This window comes from Paramacrobiotus metropolitanus, unplaced genomic scaffold (assembly GCF_019649055.1).
Source record: "Paramacrobiotus metropolitanus isolate TYO unplaced genomic scaffold, Prichtersi_v1.0 Parri_scaffold0000052, whole genome shotgun sequence".
Taxonomy (NCBI): Eukaryota; Metazoa; Tardigrada; class Eutardigrada; order Parachela; family Macrobiotidae; genus Paramacrobiotus; species Paramacrobiotus metropolitanus.
The window spans coordinates 387,262-404,559 of record NW_026570272.1 but is presented as its reverse complement, the minus strand read 5'-3'; the positions used below and the strand labels follow the sequence as shown (position 1 = coordinate 404,559).

Below are 17,298 nucleotides of genomic sequence, written 5' to 3'. Positions count from 1 at the left end.
TGTCATTCGCCCGCCTGTGTTTGTAGATGTTGTGTAACTCGCTTGTGTTTTAGTTTCTCACGATTTACGTAAAAAGTGCGAAAAATTTTGTTGCTACTGACGCGAATAAAAAACAGGTAGGTTTTATTGCTCTGTGAAACAAAACAAATGCACTAAAAAAAAAAAATAAAATAGTTGCAGCACTTTGCAGTAAGGACTAAGGAGGAGAGCATCCGAGAACGTTAAATTCCATTTAGCTTTATTCCTGGTGGTGCGCTTTCCTCGACAGTGGCCGCGTTCCAACGCTGCATGCGTTTGCTAATCCAATTGCACTTTTCCTGTCGGAAGAAGGCCAAGACACGACCGTATCAACGCCGTTTAGCGCCCTTGGTTCCGCTGGCAACTGGCACCCCAGGGAGCACGGAACGCACAGGAATCATGCATGCACCACGAAAACGACACACGCCTGGACGGAGTCCACATACAGTATAGTCCCACGATATTAAACGACATTTCAACACATAGGGAAACAAACTAGTAGTAAGCCAACCCAAACCCCCCAAAAAAAAGTACTAGGACCGACCGAACATACACGATGCATATCGATTGGCGAATAACTGCCAAGCGCAGTAAACAACCTTGCTAACGAACCAGCTACGTGGCTTGGCTGCCAACTGGCGACGCAGCCTTAGTGCCATGAGACTGCAGGACTCGCTGGTGGAGTGACTGGTTGCTGGTCGTAGTAGTCCTTCAAACGGTAGTGGACGAATCCCCCGACGACATAACCAGTCAGTGCGCCGGCAATCGTCCCCGCATTCCACGCACGAATGATCCCCGTTTGCCCCGCGACAGCGCTCAGCTGCAGCTTGCGCGCTTCGCCTCTCCCGACCACCACGCCGCCCACTCCCCCGGCCATTCCGCCGGTAATAAACCCCAGGCCCCGCGCTTTCGTGTTTCTCCTCTCATCCCAGAAACTGACGCATCCCCAGACGAAACCCGCCGTAGCGCCGATTTTCCCCCCGATAATCGTTCCACAACGCTCGATGAAGCGAAGGCTCAGGCACATGCTAGCACACGATCACACCGGTTTCGCGACTTCAAAACCTACCGTACACATAGAACACTAACGATAATGACGTAACGGAAACAAACTTCACAAGAAAAAGTTTGCGGAACATGCAGTAAGTCACTAAGCAGTATTCAACTGTAAAGTGTGAAGTGTGAAGCACGAGAAAAGAATGATGAAATATGATCATCAAATGACGAATCGCTCATTTGTTGGTTATTCAACACGACCGTAACTGCCTTGCGATGGGCGGCAGTAATTATCATTTTATGATACTAGATTTAAGATGTGAAAATAATACTTATCATTCACGAATGTTATCTCGTCTAAACCAGATTATAATCTGTACGGCAACACTTTCACCGACTAATTAATTTTCATTACTAGTCGTTGTGTAACTTCTAACACTAGTTATAATACTGTATTACGAACCAGGCGTTTCTAATGTTCCATCATTCGATCACTCTATTAAATTTTGTTATAATTATATTTACCTGCAAATCTGTACTTGTATATCCTGCCTACTCTAGAACTTCATCTTTGCTGGTTCCCTGTATTAACGTATGTACAACGGATCTGTAGCGTATCCTTCTGTGCAACCGGCATGTAAACTGTAGTGAAGTTGAACGGTGACTGTATAATACAGATAACCCTCGCGTATCCTCCTTAGGTTTTCTGGGCGGTAATTTTAATCATTGAATAAAATGGGTGTACAGTGTACACAGGGGATACCGCAGGTCCGCAGGCATATGGCCGGATCCCGTAACGACGACAAAAGAAAAATTATTAAAAGGATATCTGTACACGTGGGATACCGTGGGATTTAGAGGCTGCAGTTCCAAGAAAAAACACCGTCCCGAACCGAAACGACGCTGCTTGTACGGCGAAACTCGTCCACATTTGTTCGGCTATTCCCGAAAACCCTAGTTCTAATTACGCAGTATGCGATTGCGCCGTGGACGTTATACGCTTACATACATATATCTGATGTACACTACACATATACATATAATTATATATTTTATATTGCATTTTACAGGCACCTCCGTTCACCTGCTTTCGATAGCTTTCGTACCATCATCTTCTTCATTGCCGGCAAGATATACCAAATTTTACCAGTTAATGCCCACCGTTATGTGCAGTGCAGTACAGCAGCATAAAATTACGTATAGATATAACATTTTTAGCTATAAAACGCGTACGGAGAATCTTTGCTCAATAGTTATTTCCATTCGTAAATTTAATATCACTGCAATACCCGTATTCCGTAATTCCGTACCACAGCAGTGTGCGAGTGGCCGGTATGCGTACATACAGTATAACATGCACTTTTCACCGGAAAAAATATAAGTAATAACTCAGATGCAGCACATTACATGCAGTAGCCAGTGAACATCAGACGACATTAATTTTGATCCCAAGTTTTCTTCCTGGTGATGCAGTAGCCGTAATTAACATTAATACAGTAAGTACCTGGTATACGAATACCTTGTATGCAGGGCTAGCTACGCATGCAATGCAAACTGCCGCGCATGTACCGGTGTTTACAAACAGGTGCCAAATCAGGCCTGATCCGCGCCGCACAGTTCCGCCCACCACTGTACACAAAAGCACGTACATACTCGTACGCATGCCGTCATTGAACACAGGTACATCGGCGTACGAGTAGATCCCTTTCGTACACCTGCACTAGTCGCGCATGCACTCGTACGTCTAACGTCGGCATCGAGCGAATGTACGGTATTATGCAGCCACTGGATTTGTTCATCCGTTTTATCCATCCGTTTTTCATCTACCCGGCTACACAACATACACAATCGGCATCCGTCCGGTTCCCTTCGATTGCATTCCCTCCGACTGCAATCATTCCCGCCGATCATGAAGCCGGAGATTAAACAAATGTTGCCCCAGCGCCAATTGACGGCCGGAATGTTTACTCGCCACAAGTGAGCAGTATCTCTGTATACAGACTGTATAGCCCGGTATCCGCTGCCGGTCTAATGCACTCTAATTACCGCTTCCTTATCCGCTCTACCTGTTCCCTTTCCACCGCTCCCATTGGCCGCCGCCAGCGCATACATCTCAAGAACAAAATGTATCTGTTGTGTACACTGTACACGCATCGATTAGCCTGACTGTGTGAACATTGGGAGAACGGCAGTCAGCTGAGGTTGATGTTGATGCGGCAGGACAGTGTCGCGCTACCGGCACAACACGCTAATGCACCATAATTCCCCGCGATAGATAATTCACTCCTTCTGCGCAGCATCTTCACTCTACTTCTGCATCAGGGATGCCGGCGAGTAAATGCGGCGTGCTGGTGTCGATGGACGAGGATAATCCGGCGTTAGCACTGCGGCCTGACCCAATTCGCCTGCCCGCCGCCCCGCACGACCCTAATCCCCTCCCGCTCAACCTGGCTAACCGCTACAGCGCCGCCAAGCAAGCGCGCCGGGTGGGCTACACCAGCGACTACCGCGAGGACACCGGAGGGTCCCCGACGCCGGGGCTGGTCAGTGCGGAGGGCGGCCGGATGTATAACGGCGTCCGCCACGGGAAGCGGGCCGTGGGGGAGCAGGGCGCGGAGGGCGACGGCGCCAAGGAGGGCCGGAAGGAGGCGCCGACGAGTGGGACGCTGGAGCGGGAACGGGTCACGTACAGCAGGAGCAGCAGTCCGCCCGGCAGCGGGATGGGCATGGGCCTGGAGGCCTTCGTCGGCGCCGTCGCCGAACACCAAGAGGTCAGTCGGCACACGGAAGTTGCATCTGTTTTTCTAGCGGTACTTGGACTTTTCTCAACAGCCACTTGCGCAGCTGCGCTATATTTATACATATACATTTTTATGTGTATTATTAATTTTATATGTTTATTACGCTATGTATTTTTGTATGTTGGTATATTCGCACATTTTGGGCACTTGATTTCCCAGGTATTCCGATTTCCTGAAGGTATAAAGGTTTCAAAAAATTATTAATAGTGGTTGTACATATAGATAATCTTCACTTTGCATAATACATATAACATTTACACATAAAATGTACACAATCATTACATTTTTGTACATAATCAATTATGCACAAAAGTTAAACGAAAGTCAGGACAATGTAAAACAGTTATTTTGGGAATTTTCTACCTTCAGAAATCACCACGTGGTGATCAGCTGTAAATTGATAGCGCGAGTAATCGGTTGGTGGGGAAAGTTCAGGTACTAATTAACCAACTCCTAGGAAAATTTATTGCTTGTCACATACCGGTAATTGCTGTTAACAGATAAAACCACATATTCGTACTCGCTGTGTAATTTTTTTATAAATGATTTATTTAACATTCGCTTGTATATTTGAATTTTGTTATTATAAAAGGCCTGCAAATATACATGTACATGATATATAAATGTACATAAACAAAGACATGTACAATATAATTTTTGTGGTCTGTGCCGGTTGGTTAAACGAGCTGGGAAGCTTGTTGTCAAAAGACGTATAAAAGCGCGCATTGAGTTGTCCCTGATAAACAAGCCAGCTTACAAAAGAGGGACTGTTGTGAAATGAGCGAGGTGTATTCCGTCGGTGACAGGCGTAGAATGGTCTGAAAGCGCCTGGTTAGCTAGAGCGCAGGTATAAGCCGGTGGAGTGCGGGGGCTGCCGCGTTCGGCCCGGATGCGGATGCAGCGGGACGAGCGTGATGGATCGATAGTTTTAATTATCGAGCAGGTCTGTTGCTACTTTGCGTAGGCATTTCCTCTCCCGCTCTTCCACACAACCGCTCCGCGCTGTCACTGTCAGCGCAGGTAAGCAGTGACTCCCGCTGTTGCAGCGGCGGATGAAGGACAGGATGCAATAATGCGGATTACGCCCGCGTCGATAATGGCCCGGTGGGGACGGGTCGGGATAGAGCGCGGGATGCACGGGAATGAGACAGTTAATGCGGCCTTGTTTTCGGGTCAATTCCCGCTCCGCCAGGTACATCTGCACGCGCACTTAACGCAGCCAGCCAGCGCCATGTGGCGCTAATCACGAGAGGCACTGTGCCGGTTCAGCGCGCGCCCACACCGGCCACCCACCGGCTTTTCTTCCCGTCTTTCATCCCCTTGCGCACACCGACATCCGGGGCATATATGCCGGCAACCGAAGGCAGCTAATTGTGGCCGGCCGCTAATTGCACCGGCATATACAACCGGGAGTAATTATCAATCATTTTTATATATGCATGTACCGGCAATTTCGATACCAGGAGATGTATACCGGTACTGTATACTGTATATAAATTGATTTTCTGTATATCGATAGCGCTTCTTGTGCAGCTTCTCTTATATTTTATTGGCTATCGATAAATAAACATCGTACGTCATTTTTGATATGAGATGATACATGCCCATAAATATGTGAAAGGTCAACTTGGCGACAGATAAACAGCGTGGCTGAAGAGGCTCGTAAAGGGAAATAACACTGAACTGGGCGCCGAATGGCTGTTGTAGGCAGTTCAACAAAGTAGCGACAGGTGAATGGCGCATGGGAGCGTAAATTGTTTTTACTGCCGGCGGAAGACCGCGCCGGCATTGTCCCGACCGCTAAGGTAAATGTTGTCTTTACCGCCGGTCCCAACACTGCAGCAGACGCGGCAGTGTTGCCATAACATCTTCCGTTATTGCGCGCGCGCTCTCACCATACGCAAAGCAGCGTACAGATAGTGTACGCTGTGGTACATATACACATAAAGCCAGTTTATTGCCGGTTCAACCAGAAATTCAACCAAATTCCCTGGCAATATGCATGTACGTCTCACTATACGTACGTACATGAAACTAATTTTACCGCTGAGCAATGACACACAAACGCATAATATGAAGAACACAATTAGACTCCATTTATACCCGCCCTTTTTTTTAGTTATTTAAGTATTATTTATTTTTTAGTTATTTATTTATCTATTACTTTTTCTGTTCCTTTAAATGCATTTTTATGGATATACACGAGCGAGGGGTGCTGTATTTAGTTTAATTTGCTAAATTAAATTATGCGATTAAACTGCAGGTGCGGACGCTTTTCATCAGTGGCTTGCCGATGGACGTCAAAGGCCGGGAACTGTACCTGCTCTTCCGCGGCTACGAGGCACGTAATTATACAGTCATTTTAACGCTGCATTTAACTTATTTACATTCTCCTTATCGCCGTCTTGCAGTTTGTTTCTCTTTTTCACACATATTCTCCTTGAGCAGGGTTACGAGAATTCCATGCTGAAGGCCACCGGGAAGATCGGCAAATCCGTATCGGTGAGCGACAGCGTCCATCGTAAACAGGCGCTGCCAGCGCCCAGTTCTGTAGAATAATCAAAATGTATGCTTAACGTAATACAATATTGATTACGACCTGATATTATTTGATGAGCACGGGGTATCCATGCGCGAAATGTACACCGGGGAATAGGATAGCACGTGCTGACACCACGCTGTTGTTGTGCCTTCAGCCCGTGGGATTCGTGACCTTTTCCAGTCGCGCTCTGGCGGAGATTGCGCGCCAGGATTTGCAGGTGGGTGTATTTGCACGGCTGGCAATTATTTTCGTTGTATCAACATAGCTTTGACAATTCTTAATGCATTGCCGCCTTACACCGGCGTTCGGCAGCTATATATATATATATATAGCATATAAAATTAACAATGATGAGCTTTATATGTAATTTGACCTTTATTAAGATATATATCATTATGGCCTTTGTATATGTTCTGAATGCTATTCTATAGAGCATATCATATTAAATTATTTCTTCGGCATATATGATTCCATAATTCTACATAAATTTGCTATGTATAAATAAACTACGTGCAGTCGGTGCAGATATTACCGGTATATGAATTATTCATATTCCTCTTTCTCAGGGCATCCGCTTCGACCCCGACGCACCACAGACATTGCGCCTAGAGTTCGCCAAGAGCAACACCAAAGTGCCCAAACCTAAAGCACCGACCGCCACCGTCCTCGCCCCGCCCACCAACGGCTGCCACAACGTCAACAACACCAGCAACGTGTTCCTCGGCCCGCATTTTCCCGGTGCGTAGATTTTGTCCAGCCGGCTGTACTTTGATTTCTAATGGAGTGGTCGTTAAAGGTGGATATCCCACCGGTTGCGAGGCGGCCGCCCTCGGGTGCGAGAACGTCAACTGGCCGCCGTGGTCGCTGCAGCACTTGGCGGCGCTGCACATGTACCAGTCGGCCGCGTCGGCGCCCGCCGCCGCTGCTCCCGCGGGCGGCGAGTACCTGAGCGCCGAGCAGCTGGCCGGCGTCCTGCACAGCGGCGCCGGGTCGTTCCCGCCGGCGACCAACTACTTTCACTCGCTCACCAACCACGTAAGCTCCCGTTATTTCTCACCCTCTGCCGATAAATCCAATGCGGCGTGTGTTGCAGCTTGCCGGCACCGTCCCGTCCCCGCTGAACCTGTCGTCCCCCGTCAACCCGGCCCTCCTCACCACCGCCCTCCCGTTGGGCGCCAATCCGCCCTGCAATACGCTCTTCGTGGCCAACCTGGGCGCCAACGCCTCCGACCTGGAGGTGCGCCACCTCTTCGCCAGGTAGGCCTATACCGCTGCCCACCGCCCGCAGGCGGCAGGCTGCTAAGACACTCTTGGTTCTCGTAGTTGTCCGGGCTTCAGCCGGTGCCGGGTGAGCAGCAAGGCCATGCTGGGCGCCGCCGCCGGCAGCCTGCAGAACGGCCATCCTGCGCCGGGCGCCGTGGCTTTCGTGGATTTCGTGGATATCCGCTGTGCCAGCAACGCCCTGCTGGCGCTGCAGGGCGTCAAGCTCTCCAGCTCCCCGGCCAACGGCCAGGGCATCCGCATCGAGTTCGCCAAGCAGAAGATGGTCGATGTAAGACACGCATATAAAAATAAATAAAAAATATCCTTTTATAAAAATTCCTTATTTATGTGCAGATGACCTAAGGTAATGCGCAATACGCTCATCCGTCCCCATTTCACGCCGGTTCCAGCAGTCGGTGGCGCCGCCTTGCGCCCAGTGTATATACAGAATGAAATGGCGATTTAACAGTGACCTTTCAACGTTAACCTGAACAGTCTCAAAACCGGTGATCTGATCCGCCTCCTCAAACTATTGCATCAAAGTTCTCATTGCTGGAATAGCAGGAATCAACTAATTTAGCGCTCTGATCTGGTTTTAATTGCCGACAGTATTTATATCTAATATTCCGGTAAAATAATAATTATAACGTACAAACTTGAATCGCTGCTGTGTTTATGATCTGAATTTATGATCTGAATTAAGTCTCATGCTCAGTTGATCAAACGATGACCGGCTGTGTAGATAATACTAGTGGTGACCTTTAACTATGACAATAAAATTAAAGAATCACCCATATGCATGCTGTGCACATAACCAGATTTAATAATTTTGTTGTATCTAATTCAATAATTTTATTGTCGTTGTATTTCAGCTTCGTTGTAAGCTGAAATACCGGCGATGAAATATCACATCCGCAAAGCGATTTAAAGGCAAAAATACAGAAGCCTTAAGCACTGTACAGGCTGGCGACATTTAAGTGTAATTAAATGTTAGATCACAGTTGGTAGTCTGCCACAGACGCCACTTAGAAAATGACTGCCCGCTGGCGTACAAAATTCCCCGGTGATGCGACCGACCGGAACCGAAACGCGGATTCGGCGCACGTTTACGCGTTCTCCAGGGCCTCACTGGTGACCACGCCCCACAAACCTACAAAGCACATGATTAACTCGAAGTACCTATACGAAGTATTCTCCGAAATTGTTTTGCGTACCTAATTGCAAATCACCGGTCCACACGCCGAACCACGGCGCGCCGGCGGAGCAGGACGTCCCGTGCAGTCCCGGGGTGCGGCAGTCGATGGGCGGGGCGCAGCTGAAGGACTGCTCCCCCGGCGTAGAATGCGCGAAGAAGTGGCAGACGAACAACAGCTCCGCGGAGCCGGCGGCCGGTTTCGACAAGAGCCCGGCGAAACCGCGCGACGCGATGCCTAAGAGAAACCTTTTCAACTTCCGGTTAAGAGAAGAACATTCCCGGACGTACCGCTCTTGACGTGGTACTTGAGGCGGGTGAGGGGCGCGGCGGGACAGGCGTAGCCGGTGTAGGTACGATTCCCCGGCAGCGGCAACTGGCTGCGTTGGACGCCGCGGCACCGCTCCATCTTCTGGCAGTAGGCGGTTAAATCGCGCTGGTAGAAGCACTGGTACGTCGGCGTCTCCTCCGCCGGTTCGCGCTCGCCGTCGGGGATATTCACCGGCGCAATGGTGGTCGGAGGGAGACTGGTCGAAATGCGGTTAAGCGGCCGCTGCGTTGTCGGCGCCGGCGGCGGTGGTGTCGGCTGCGCGCCGCTGCTCAGGAAATAATACGGCACGCTTAAATCCAAATACACCGGCTTGTTGGTTTTACCTTTGCCGTTGGCATGAGCGGTGACGGACAGGACGAGGAGGACAGCGCTGCGGATCAGCCAAATCATTGTCGATAATTTTATAACAGTCGTATATATGATTGTATATATAAGGCTAATATTTATGCACGTATAGCGAGTAAATACAAGCCGAATTTTTATTAACGCGCGTACCCACTGGTGGCGCTCTACGTGCAGCTTTTGGTTAATTTATAGAAAAGCTGCCGAACACGTCCAAATGACGCGCAGAGTGTGTAGATCATCGGCGAGATAGGTGCTTAATCACCACGCCGGTCTTAGATCAGATGTTGCCGGTGTACAGTGTCCGTAAAGCGCCGACGCCATGTGGACGCAGCCGGAAATTTCCTCCGACGCCGGCTGGTCATTGCCGGCAACGCCGTTATCGCGATGGATAGGCATCTAGCCGCGACACGCACAACAGCCGGCATGGCCATACAAAAACGACAACATGACGCGATTTCCCTGTTATCAGCGCATCGACAGCTCCCTTAGCGGGAATCGGTCAGTTCCGGATCGAAGCTGGCTGTACATGTTGTACAGTATAATATAAGGAGTCTCTTAATTAATATACGGTATAGAAATTGATCCAGTCAGCTGCGCTGTCCAAAGTGCCAGTGTAATTTGCAGTTGTACTAGAATTAGGATTATTCAACTCACCGGTCGTCTGCTTATTACTTACTTTTTTTACTGCTGATTGCTGAATGATGCACAGTTTTTATAGTGTTGTGTCGTTGGTGAGCAGTCTGCTGCTGCTGCGCCTCAATCTACCGCTGGCGCTGGCCCACGCTGACACGCACAGCACCGGAAACGAGGTGGACGCGGGCGCGGACGAAGGTCAGTGGGTTCGTTGCCGGTGTGACCTTTTCCGACCTGACCGGCTCTTTTTTTGCAGACCAGTTCTCGCTGTTCGAAGGCGACATTGCCGGCTACCAGCCAACGGTGAGCATTTCACGCCGTATCAATTAACAACTTGCTTAATCAATTTTCCGTCGAAACAGGAAGGCGCACTGTACAGCGGCGTAACCAAGGGCGAGAACTTGTGGCCGGACCGGACGATTCCCTACGAAATATCCAACGTCTACTGTGAGTAGCCATTCCTCGTGTTTGTAAGCGTTCTTGCAATGTACCGCTGATTAATACTGTTCATTAACGTTGTTGCAGCGGCGAAGGACAAGCAGACAATCCTCAACGCCATTCACGACTTCCAGCAGAAGACCTGCATCCGCTTCCGGCCCAAACAGGCCGGCGACGAGTACTCCATCTACATCGACCACATGCGATCCGGGTACGTCAACGTATCGCTTATTTATTCACTCAATAATGGCTACAATAATTTCAGCAATTAATTACTTATCAATTACTTTTAATTACCCGATTTTTTTCTCGAAAACCGGTCGACCAGTTTCTTTTCAGTTACACTTTCTAGGGTAATTCGCTGACGAAAAAGCCGAATCCAGTGTTTAATTTCTCCTGTTCTGATTGGTCCAATTTTTTCCCAGGTGTTTCGCTTTCTGGGGCCGGCAGACGCACAGCCAGCTGCGCTACCACAACCGCGGCACCGGCCTGCGCAACCAGCAGCTGGTCAATCTGCAGAGAAGTAGGCGGCTTTTAATTAAACTCCTCGCCGAACGTATGATTTACCGCGCGCTGATTTTTTTCTGTACGTATGTATAATTGCAGACGGCTGCTTAGGACACGGCACAATCCAGCACGAACTGATGCACACCGTCGGCTTTTTACACGAGCAATCCAGGAAAGACCGCGATGACTACGTGGACATCCTCTGGCAGAACATCCAACCCGGTACAATTCATTTTATTAATGCATAAAATACAATTAAACTTTTAACAAATATTACTAATTATTATATTATATACACGTATATTATATGCATATATAATAACAAATATGTATATATTATGTATATATAATTATATATATTTAAAAATAATTAATTGTATATTAATAACATGTAATAAAATATATTTATTAATAAAAATTTATTATAATAATTTAAGCAGTTACTTCATAATAATCTAGAAACAAGTTGCCGGCGTTAATTAATAACGGCATGACCTTTAGGTAAGGACGACCAGTTCCGGAAGCAGTCGGACTCGGACGCGCAGGGCACGCCGTACGACTTCGGCTCGGTGATGCACTACCACAAGGACGCCTTCTCCCGCAAGGCGGGCCAGCTCGACACCATCCGGCCCAAAGCCAAATTCCACGGGAAGACGCTGGGCCAACGCCACGGCCTCAGCCCAGTCGACGTGCAGAAGATCAACCGGCTATATAAATGCCAGGCCGCGCCGTCGCCCTCGCCGTCTCCCGCACCCGCACCGGCGCCCGCCCCAACGCCGGCCCCCAGCGGCGGCAAAGGTAGCGGTACCCGCTACACGGTGCAGTCCGGCGACACCCTCACAAAAATCGCCGCCAAATTCGGCAAAACCTGGCGGCAGATCGCCAGGGATAATGGTATTACGGATCCGGATTATCTCCATGAAGGACAGGTCTTGCTTATTAAATAAGCCGCCGGAAGGGGACGCCGCTTCTCAGTTATGATTTTACTCTGTGATACGATACGCTAGCTTGTTGGTTTTTACAAATTATTTAATTCTGTGGTACAGGGAATACATGTAGACTGTAGTTATTTTTATATTTTTGTATACTTATCCTTCGATTGTGTGCAAATTGAAGTTCACTAATTATTTTGCTTCTTTTGTTCGAGAATTAGAAATACAAAAAAAACAGCATTAATCTAATACTTTGATTTGAAAAATACATGTGTTAATTTTTATATACAATAAATTGTACAAATTATTTGTTGTTTTAGTTCGGTAAGAACATGTACAGTATTTCGAAGTACTGATTTTTGCACAGACAAATGCACAATAAATTCTACAAATCATTTAACACTGGTGCGGCAAATACATGAAATTGTATTAAGTATTAACTGTACACAAATAAATCTGGCATGAAAAACAGTAATATAAAATCAATTCAGCATTATCAGTTATGTATATAAGAATAAAACGAATTATTACTGATATCAAAAACCTTTATGTGTTAATACTTTGAACAGTTATACAATTAATTAGAAATTCGTGAAAGCAAAAATACGTATCGATTCCTTGTAAAACCATTTAATTCCTATGATTTCCGGTGGCGGTGTTTCATTTCACATGAAAATCTGGAATTTGGGGAGGCGCGTCTGGATGGCGCGCGGGTCGGGCGCCAGCCGGGAAAAGTCCCCCTCATTGTCGTGGCCGAGGAGGCGGGGCTTGGGTGAGGCGCGGATGGGGCTCTGCGAGCGGGGCGTCACTTCGTTGGGGAAGGAGTATTTGAAGGCGAGGATCGCCAGTTTGGACAAGCCGGACGGCTGGCCTCCCGCAGCGCCAGCGGATGCCGCGGATGCCGGCGCGGTATCCGTGTCATTCAGTCTAAAAATACGGCCATTCAATTGCGAGATAATGGAATCATCAAAATAAGCCTTTCATGGCGCCGGCAGGGAGACAAGTGAGCAGCCGGCGATCGATGCGCCGCGGACGTGGCAGCACGCAATTTATTATATTAGAGAAATTCAATTACTCCGCACTCGGTCACACGCACTGCCAATCGCCGGCTCGTAAAACCGCCAAAGGTCACGCGTAATGCGATCGCTTTACGAGGCGCTAATAGCACGTGCCCGCGCCATCAAAACGCATCGCAAATTCTCCAAAAACATATACAAATACGTACAAAATAAAAAAATATTAATTCAAAAAATTATAAAAAATAAAATAATATAAAACAAAACATACATATATATAAAAATGTATATATATTGAGAAAATATATATAAAATAAAACAAATATATACTGGGAAATATCTAAAAATAATTTTAAAAAAATTGAGAAACCATAAGAAAAACATTTAAATAAATAATAAAAAAATATATTTTGAGGCACTTACAGTTTCAGCATAATGAGGAGGCGGTTCCGTAGCGGATGCGCGGAGAACGGCGCCAAGACGTTATTGACTGCGGCGGTGACGTGGTCGCGGTCGGCCGGCGCCACGTCCGGACAGCTCTCGTTCAGCGCCGCCAGGAAACACCGCACCCGCTCCTCCTCGGCGGTCTGGCAGTGCAGCAGCGCCCGCTGCAAACACACGTCGACGTCCGTCCGCACCTTGGCCGGCGAGCACCACAAATCGGCAATGGGGCCGAAGACGCCGGGGACGGTGACGCGGCGGAAGGCCAGGCGCTGACTGACGGCCATCAGCGGCTGCAGCCCGGCGAAGTGGAGGGCGGGGCGGTGGGGGTCGGGGGCCAGGGGGCGCCACCAGGTGCACTGCTTGAGGACGAGCAGCGGCAGGCGGATGTTCTTGCAGCGCAGACACTGCTGCACCGCCACCTCCAGGGCCGGGTTCAGGTTGCCTAAGAGGGTAAAGGTCACGGTGTGGGGGGTGACCGCGTGGTCGAGGATGGTGACCAGCTGGTGCAGGCCGTCCTTCTGCTCCTGCTTGCGGCTGTGGCTCGGCACGCTGGTGGCACGGCTGACGTCCACGGCGATGTGCGGCGACGGCCAGTGCTCCTGCAGGCAGTCCCGCCACAGCCGGCAGACCCTGCGCAGATATATGTTTACCATGTCGTCTCGCGTTCCCTAATTCAATTAAATCAACCAGGCACGGAACGCGCACATACCGCATTCGACGATTGCATGCCGTTTACTTATCTATATAATGCATGTACACAAATATAAACGTGCTGAGTTTATATAATTATACACAAATATTCTTACGTAATACTCGTACCATCATCGCGTGATACACTCTCCGTACATTGAGAATTGAGATGATAATAATATTAGAAAAGCGTTTAACTGCTGTGCGTACGCATTTGAGTTTAGTGATTAATTACAGTAATCAAGTGGTTACACCGGGCAATCGGTTAAATACAAACCGTTTAAGTATGGTTGTACCATTACTTTAATTAAATAGGTGGTCGCGGAAATTTAATTAATATAAAACCGGCAAATATTTGTTTAAGTAATCAGTAATTAAAGAGTCATTATAGTGGTTTATTCGGCATCAGCCACATCGCAGATTGTATGTATAGTACACTGAATAAAATTATTAAATTAATAATAATGATCAAAAAAAATTCGTCAAAATATTTAATATTCCTTAAAATATTTTTTTATTAAGTTGGTGCTGCAATCAGAAAGTTACTATAAGCCTTATAAATAATAATAATGCATTATTATTATTTCAATTATTAGTCATTAGTACAGTAAGTGACTACTCCAGTAAATCGAGTTAAAGCCGTTTTTTTTTATAAATTATTTCTTAATTAAGCGGCTTGCTCCATATAAAATGACGAATCGATTAAATATTTATTTGATTATTTTCAGATTACGGATACGATCGAGGATATCCCGGTGGATCGCGTCAACATAAATAATTTAAATATTCATTTTAAGTACCGTTAAAAATAAATCGTGTTTATATACAGAAAGTATCTGTCCGATAGTTAACCGGTTATTCCAGACAATCGTGATTCGTGGATGTATATCGCAAATATACCCTTAATAATTATGTTTTACTGCCGTTTATGCCGGCAGATATCGCTACTCCGCTGTCTGCTAATTAAATTAAAATATTTTATTTATAATCAGACCAGTATCTGTAAATCCTGTAAATCCTGCAGTAGCGGTTGTTTAATCACTAATCAGCAATTTATGCCGGGTGAAATTAATGAGTGTTGCGCGTGATTAATTGAATCCCTATAAATACCGTGTTGTCGCAACATAATCCCCTCTGCCCGGAAGTCAACGTGATGCTTATACGGGGAAATGATTAATTACTTGTTTACCGCATATATACACGTACCGCATGGCGCTGACGACGCTGTGGATATCCTCGACGTGCGCCAGGACGCGGCGCTGCATGGCGGCCGGCAGCGCGGCCAGCCCGGCGCCGTCCTCGCCGGAGTTGCTGCGGCTGTGCAGGACCCGCGGCGGCCGACTGCGCAGCGCTTCCGGTGAGCCGTGAACCCCGCCGCGCAGCGCCACCTGCACCAGCTCGCGCAGCTCCGACTCCGACAGCGAATGCTCCGTGTATTCCCGGTAGAAAAAATGCACCCGCTCGCGCTCCACGCGGATCCGCACCACCGACCGCTCCCCGTGGGTGTTCTTGTATCCCATCAGCGCGTCCAGCAGCTTCTCCATATTGATCTTCTCCGCGTCCTGCCACGGATCCAGATGCACGGCGCGTTTTTTATACCGCCAGCGCGCCGATTTAATCGACTGCATGACGCGCACCGGGTCGGCGATGCCGGGGACGCCGGCGTCGGTGGGAGCCAGCAGGCGGACCTGCTGCGGATGGACGAAGCGGCGGAGGTGGTCGTGCAGCGTCTGGACGTAGAGTAAACTCCCGACGAACAACACCCGCGCCGGCTGGAACACGTAGGGCGCGCCGGAGTCGGCGCGGACGGCGGCCAGCAGCGCCGTGTCCGGCGTGATGGTGTCCCGCGGGACGGCGCAGTGCGCCCACACCCGGTCGGCCGGGATCCACTCCGGCGGGGTGTGCGGGCACTTCCGGTCCACCAGGATGCGGTGGCTGGGCACGTCGATGTCGCAGAGGTAGCCCAGGGTGTACCGGCCCCCCTCGACGTCCTCCACCAGGACGGGGTCACGGTTCGGGCCGAAGATCTGGCGTGGGAGGACGGTGTCGGGTGCCGGCGTGGGGGAATGGAGGTCGGCGTCGCTGATCTCCTTGCTGCGGGAGCGCAGGAGGATGAGGGATTTCCAGGGGGAGCTGAACCAGCGGTCGATGCGTTCGCGCCGGCTACTAGCCGTCAGGAGGTTGTGGTTCTCCGCCGACATGGTCGGACAGCGAGATGACCTCGGGAGGAACGTGGAAAGTGCCACGGCGGAGAAATGGAAAATTAATTCCCGGGAAAAGGTTACCGCGGTAAAAGTCAGCCGGGATTAATGCGAGATTATGAAGGTCGGCTGGGAAGAGCGCAGCGCGCAGCAGCAGCTACATGCCCCGCGGAAGTGAACGGCGGCGGATGGGAATGTGCGCAATCCGCGGATAGATCGATAGATAATACGTCGGCAGCGGATTAGACGCTGCGGCTAAAGTGCCGCTAACAGCGTTAGCTGTTTACCGGCATTAACCGCCGCTCTCGTTCAATCCACTGCGCCGGCAATCCGTCACTGCGATTGTGTGCCGGTTAATGGAGCGTCGTAATCCCAGTGTATAGGCGCGTGCGGCGGCCGCTAAGCGCATTACATCCAGCCGATTCCAGCTGACTTCGTGCCGGCAACAATGCGGCTGTGCAGCTGCAAAGGTCAGCGGGCGTCATTAACTGCGCCGGCCGCACAATGGTCTGTACAGTGTTTTTCTGTGCGGAGCGGCCGCTGAAGAGCGCAGTTGATGGAAGACAGTGGAAAGCGGTGGTGACAGGTCGGCTAATGAGGCGGGGGCGCGGCAGGGGACCCTATAGGCTAGAGGAAGACCTAGCAGCACTGGCATGTGCGCCCTCACGCGTGAAGGACGCGCCACAGTTAATCGGGCCGAATTATAACCGCTTGATTAACAACCGCTTGATTTTTTTGACGGTTGCTTCAATACGCATATCGCCTAACGCACAGGACAGTTTTCCCTTATAACAACTTATATTCCCGCGGAAATCATTTTCCTGCCTAACATAATTTACGTATCACGAAAATCTCCAAGCAAAAAGCCTTAAATGAACGAAATTCACGGACTTTCGGCGCATACCGCAATTGCACCCGCCCGGTGCGGCGGCGCAACTTCAACTTATCT

The 17,298-nt window shown here is 49.0% G+C and overlaps 4 protein-coding genes across 4 annotated transcripts; 2 read left to right on the top strand and 2 right to left on the bottom strand.

Moving 5' to 3' along the window:
* The first annotated feature begins 2,871 nt into the window (after window positions 1–2,871).
* On the top strand, window positions 2,872–8,379 carry LOC129592439 (uncharacterized). The gene is made up of 9 exons (XM_055488479.1): window positions 2,872–3,785; window positions 6,079–6,156; window positions 6,264–6,317; window positions 6,512–6,574; window positions 6,924–7,095; window positions 7,154–7,392; window positions 7,451–7,614; window positions 7,681–7,909; window positions 7,975–8,379. Exons 1-9 carry the CDS (start codon window positions 3,339–3,341, stop codon window positions 7,981–7,983), a joined length of 1,455 nt encoding a protein of 484 aa, XP_055344454.1. The 5' UTR covers window positions 2,872–3,338; the 3' UTR covers window positions 7,984–8,379.
* Window positions 8,380–8,471: 92 nt separating this feature from the next.
* On the bottom strand, window positions 8,472–9,629 carry LOC129592441 (uncharacterized). Its single transcript, XM_055488481.1, has 3 exons — window positions 9,104–9,629; window positions 8,835–9,050; window positions 8,472–8,770 (listed from the first exon to the last, which is right to left on the bottom strand). Exons 1-3 carry the CDS (start codon window positions 9,531–9,533, stop codon window positions 8,727–8,729), a joined length of 690 nt encoding a protein of 229 aa, XP_055344456.1. The 5' UTR covers window positions 9,534–9,629; the 3' UTR covers window positions 8,472–8,726.
* Window positions 9,630–10,087: 458 nt separating this feature from the next.
* LOC129592440 (hatching enzyme 1.2-like) lies at window positions 10,088–12,386 on the top strand. The gene is made up of 7 exons (XM_055488480.1): window positions 10,088–10,319; window positions 10,378–10,424; window positions 10,484–10,568; window positions 10,647–10,770; window positions 10,985–11,082; window positions 11,166–11,288; window positions 11,568–12,386. The coding sequence occupies exons 1-7, from the start codon at window positions 10,187–10,189 to the stop codon at window positions 12,011–12,013; spliced, it is 1,056 nt and encodes a 351-aa protein (XP_055344455.1). The 5' UTR covers window positions 10,088–10,186; the 3' UTR covers window positions 12,014–12,386.
* Window positions 12,351–16,654, bottom strand: LOC129592438 (uncharacterized). Its single transcript, XM_055488478.1, has 3 exons — window positions 15,355–16,654; window positions 13,438–14,088; window positions 12,351–12,925 (listed from the first exon to the last, which is right to left on the bottom strand). The coding sequence occupies exons 1-3, from the start codon at window positions 16,347–16,349 to the stop codon at window positions 12,664–12,666; spliced, it is 1,908 nt and encodes a 635-aa protein (XP_055344453.1). The 5' UTR covers window positions 16,350–16,654; the 3' UTR covers window positions 12,351–12,663.
* Window positions 16,655–17,298: the final 644 nt, after the last annotated feature.

What these genes read in the sequence shown, in the direction of transcription:
- LOC129592440 (XM_055488480.1), top strand. Translation starts at nt 10,187, where the DNA reads ATGATGCACAGTTTTTATAGTGTTGTGTCGTTGGTGAGCAGTCTGCTG. An exon ending in CGAAATATCCAACGTCTACT is followed by an intron (nt 10,569 to 10,646) that starts GTGAGTAGCCAT and finishes ACGTTGTTGCAG; the next exon opens with CGGCGAAGGACAAGCAGACA. An exon ending in GCTGGTCAATCTGCAGAGAA is followed by an intron (nt 11,083 to 11,165) that starts GTAGGCGGCTTT and finishes GTATAATTGCAG; the next exon opens with ACGGCTGCTTAGGACACGGC.
- LOC129592439 (XM_055488479.1), top strand. Translation starts at nt 3,339, where the DNA reads ATGCCGGCGAGTAAATGCGGCGTGCTGGTGTCGATGGACGAGGATAAT. An exon ending in TGCTCTTCCGCGGCTACGAG is followed by an intron (nt 6,157 to 6,263) that starts GCACGTAATTAT and finishes CTCCTTGAGCAG; the next exon opens with GGTTACGAGAATTCCATGCT. An exon ending in AGATCGGCAAATCCGTATCG is followed by an intron (nt 6,318 to 6,511) that starts GTGAGCGACAGC and finishes TTGTGCCTTCAG; the next exon opens with CCCGTGGGATTCGTGACCTT.
- LOC129592438 (XM_055488478.1), bottom strand. Translation starts at nt 16,349, where the DNA reads ATGTCGGCGGAGAACCACAACCTCCTGACGGCTAGTAGCCGGCGCGAA. An exon ending in AGCGTCGTCAGCGCCATGCG is followed by an intron (nt 14,089 to 15,354) that starts GTACGTGTATAT and finishes ATATCTGCGCAG; the next exon opens with GGTCTGCCGGCTGTGGCGGG. An exon ending in CTCCTCATTATGCTGAAACT is followed by an intron (nt 12,926 to 13,437) that starts GTAAGTGCCTCA and finishes CCGTATTTTTAG; the next exon opens with ACTGAATGACACGGATACCG.
- LOC129592441 (XM_055488481.1), bottom strand. Translation starts at nt 9,533, where the DNA reads ATGATTTGGCTGATCCGCAGCGCTGTCCTCCTCGTCCTGTCCGTCACC. An exon ending in CAAGTACCACGTCAAGAGCG is followed by an intron (nt 9,051 to 9,103) that starts GTACGTCCGGGA and finishes GGTTTCTCTTAG; the next exon opens with GCATCGCGTCGCGCGGTTTC. An exon ending in GACCGGTGATTTGCAATTAG is followed by an intron (nt 8,771 to 8,834) that starts GTACGCAAAACA and finishes TGTGCTTTGTAG; the next exon opens with GTTTGTGGGGCGTGGTCACC.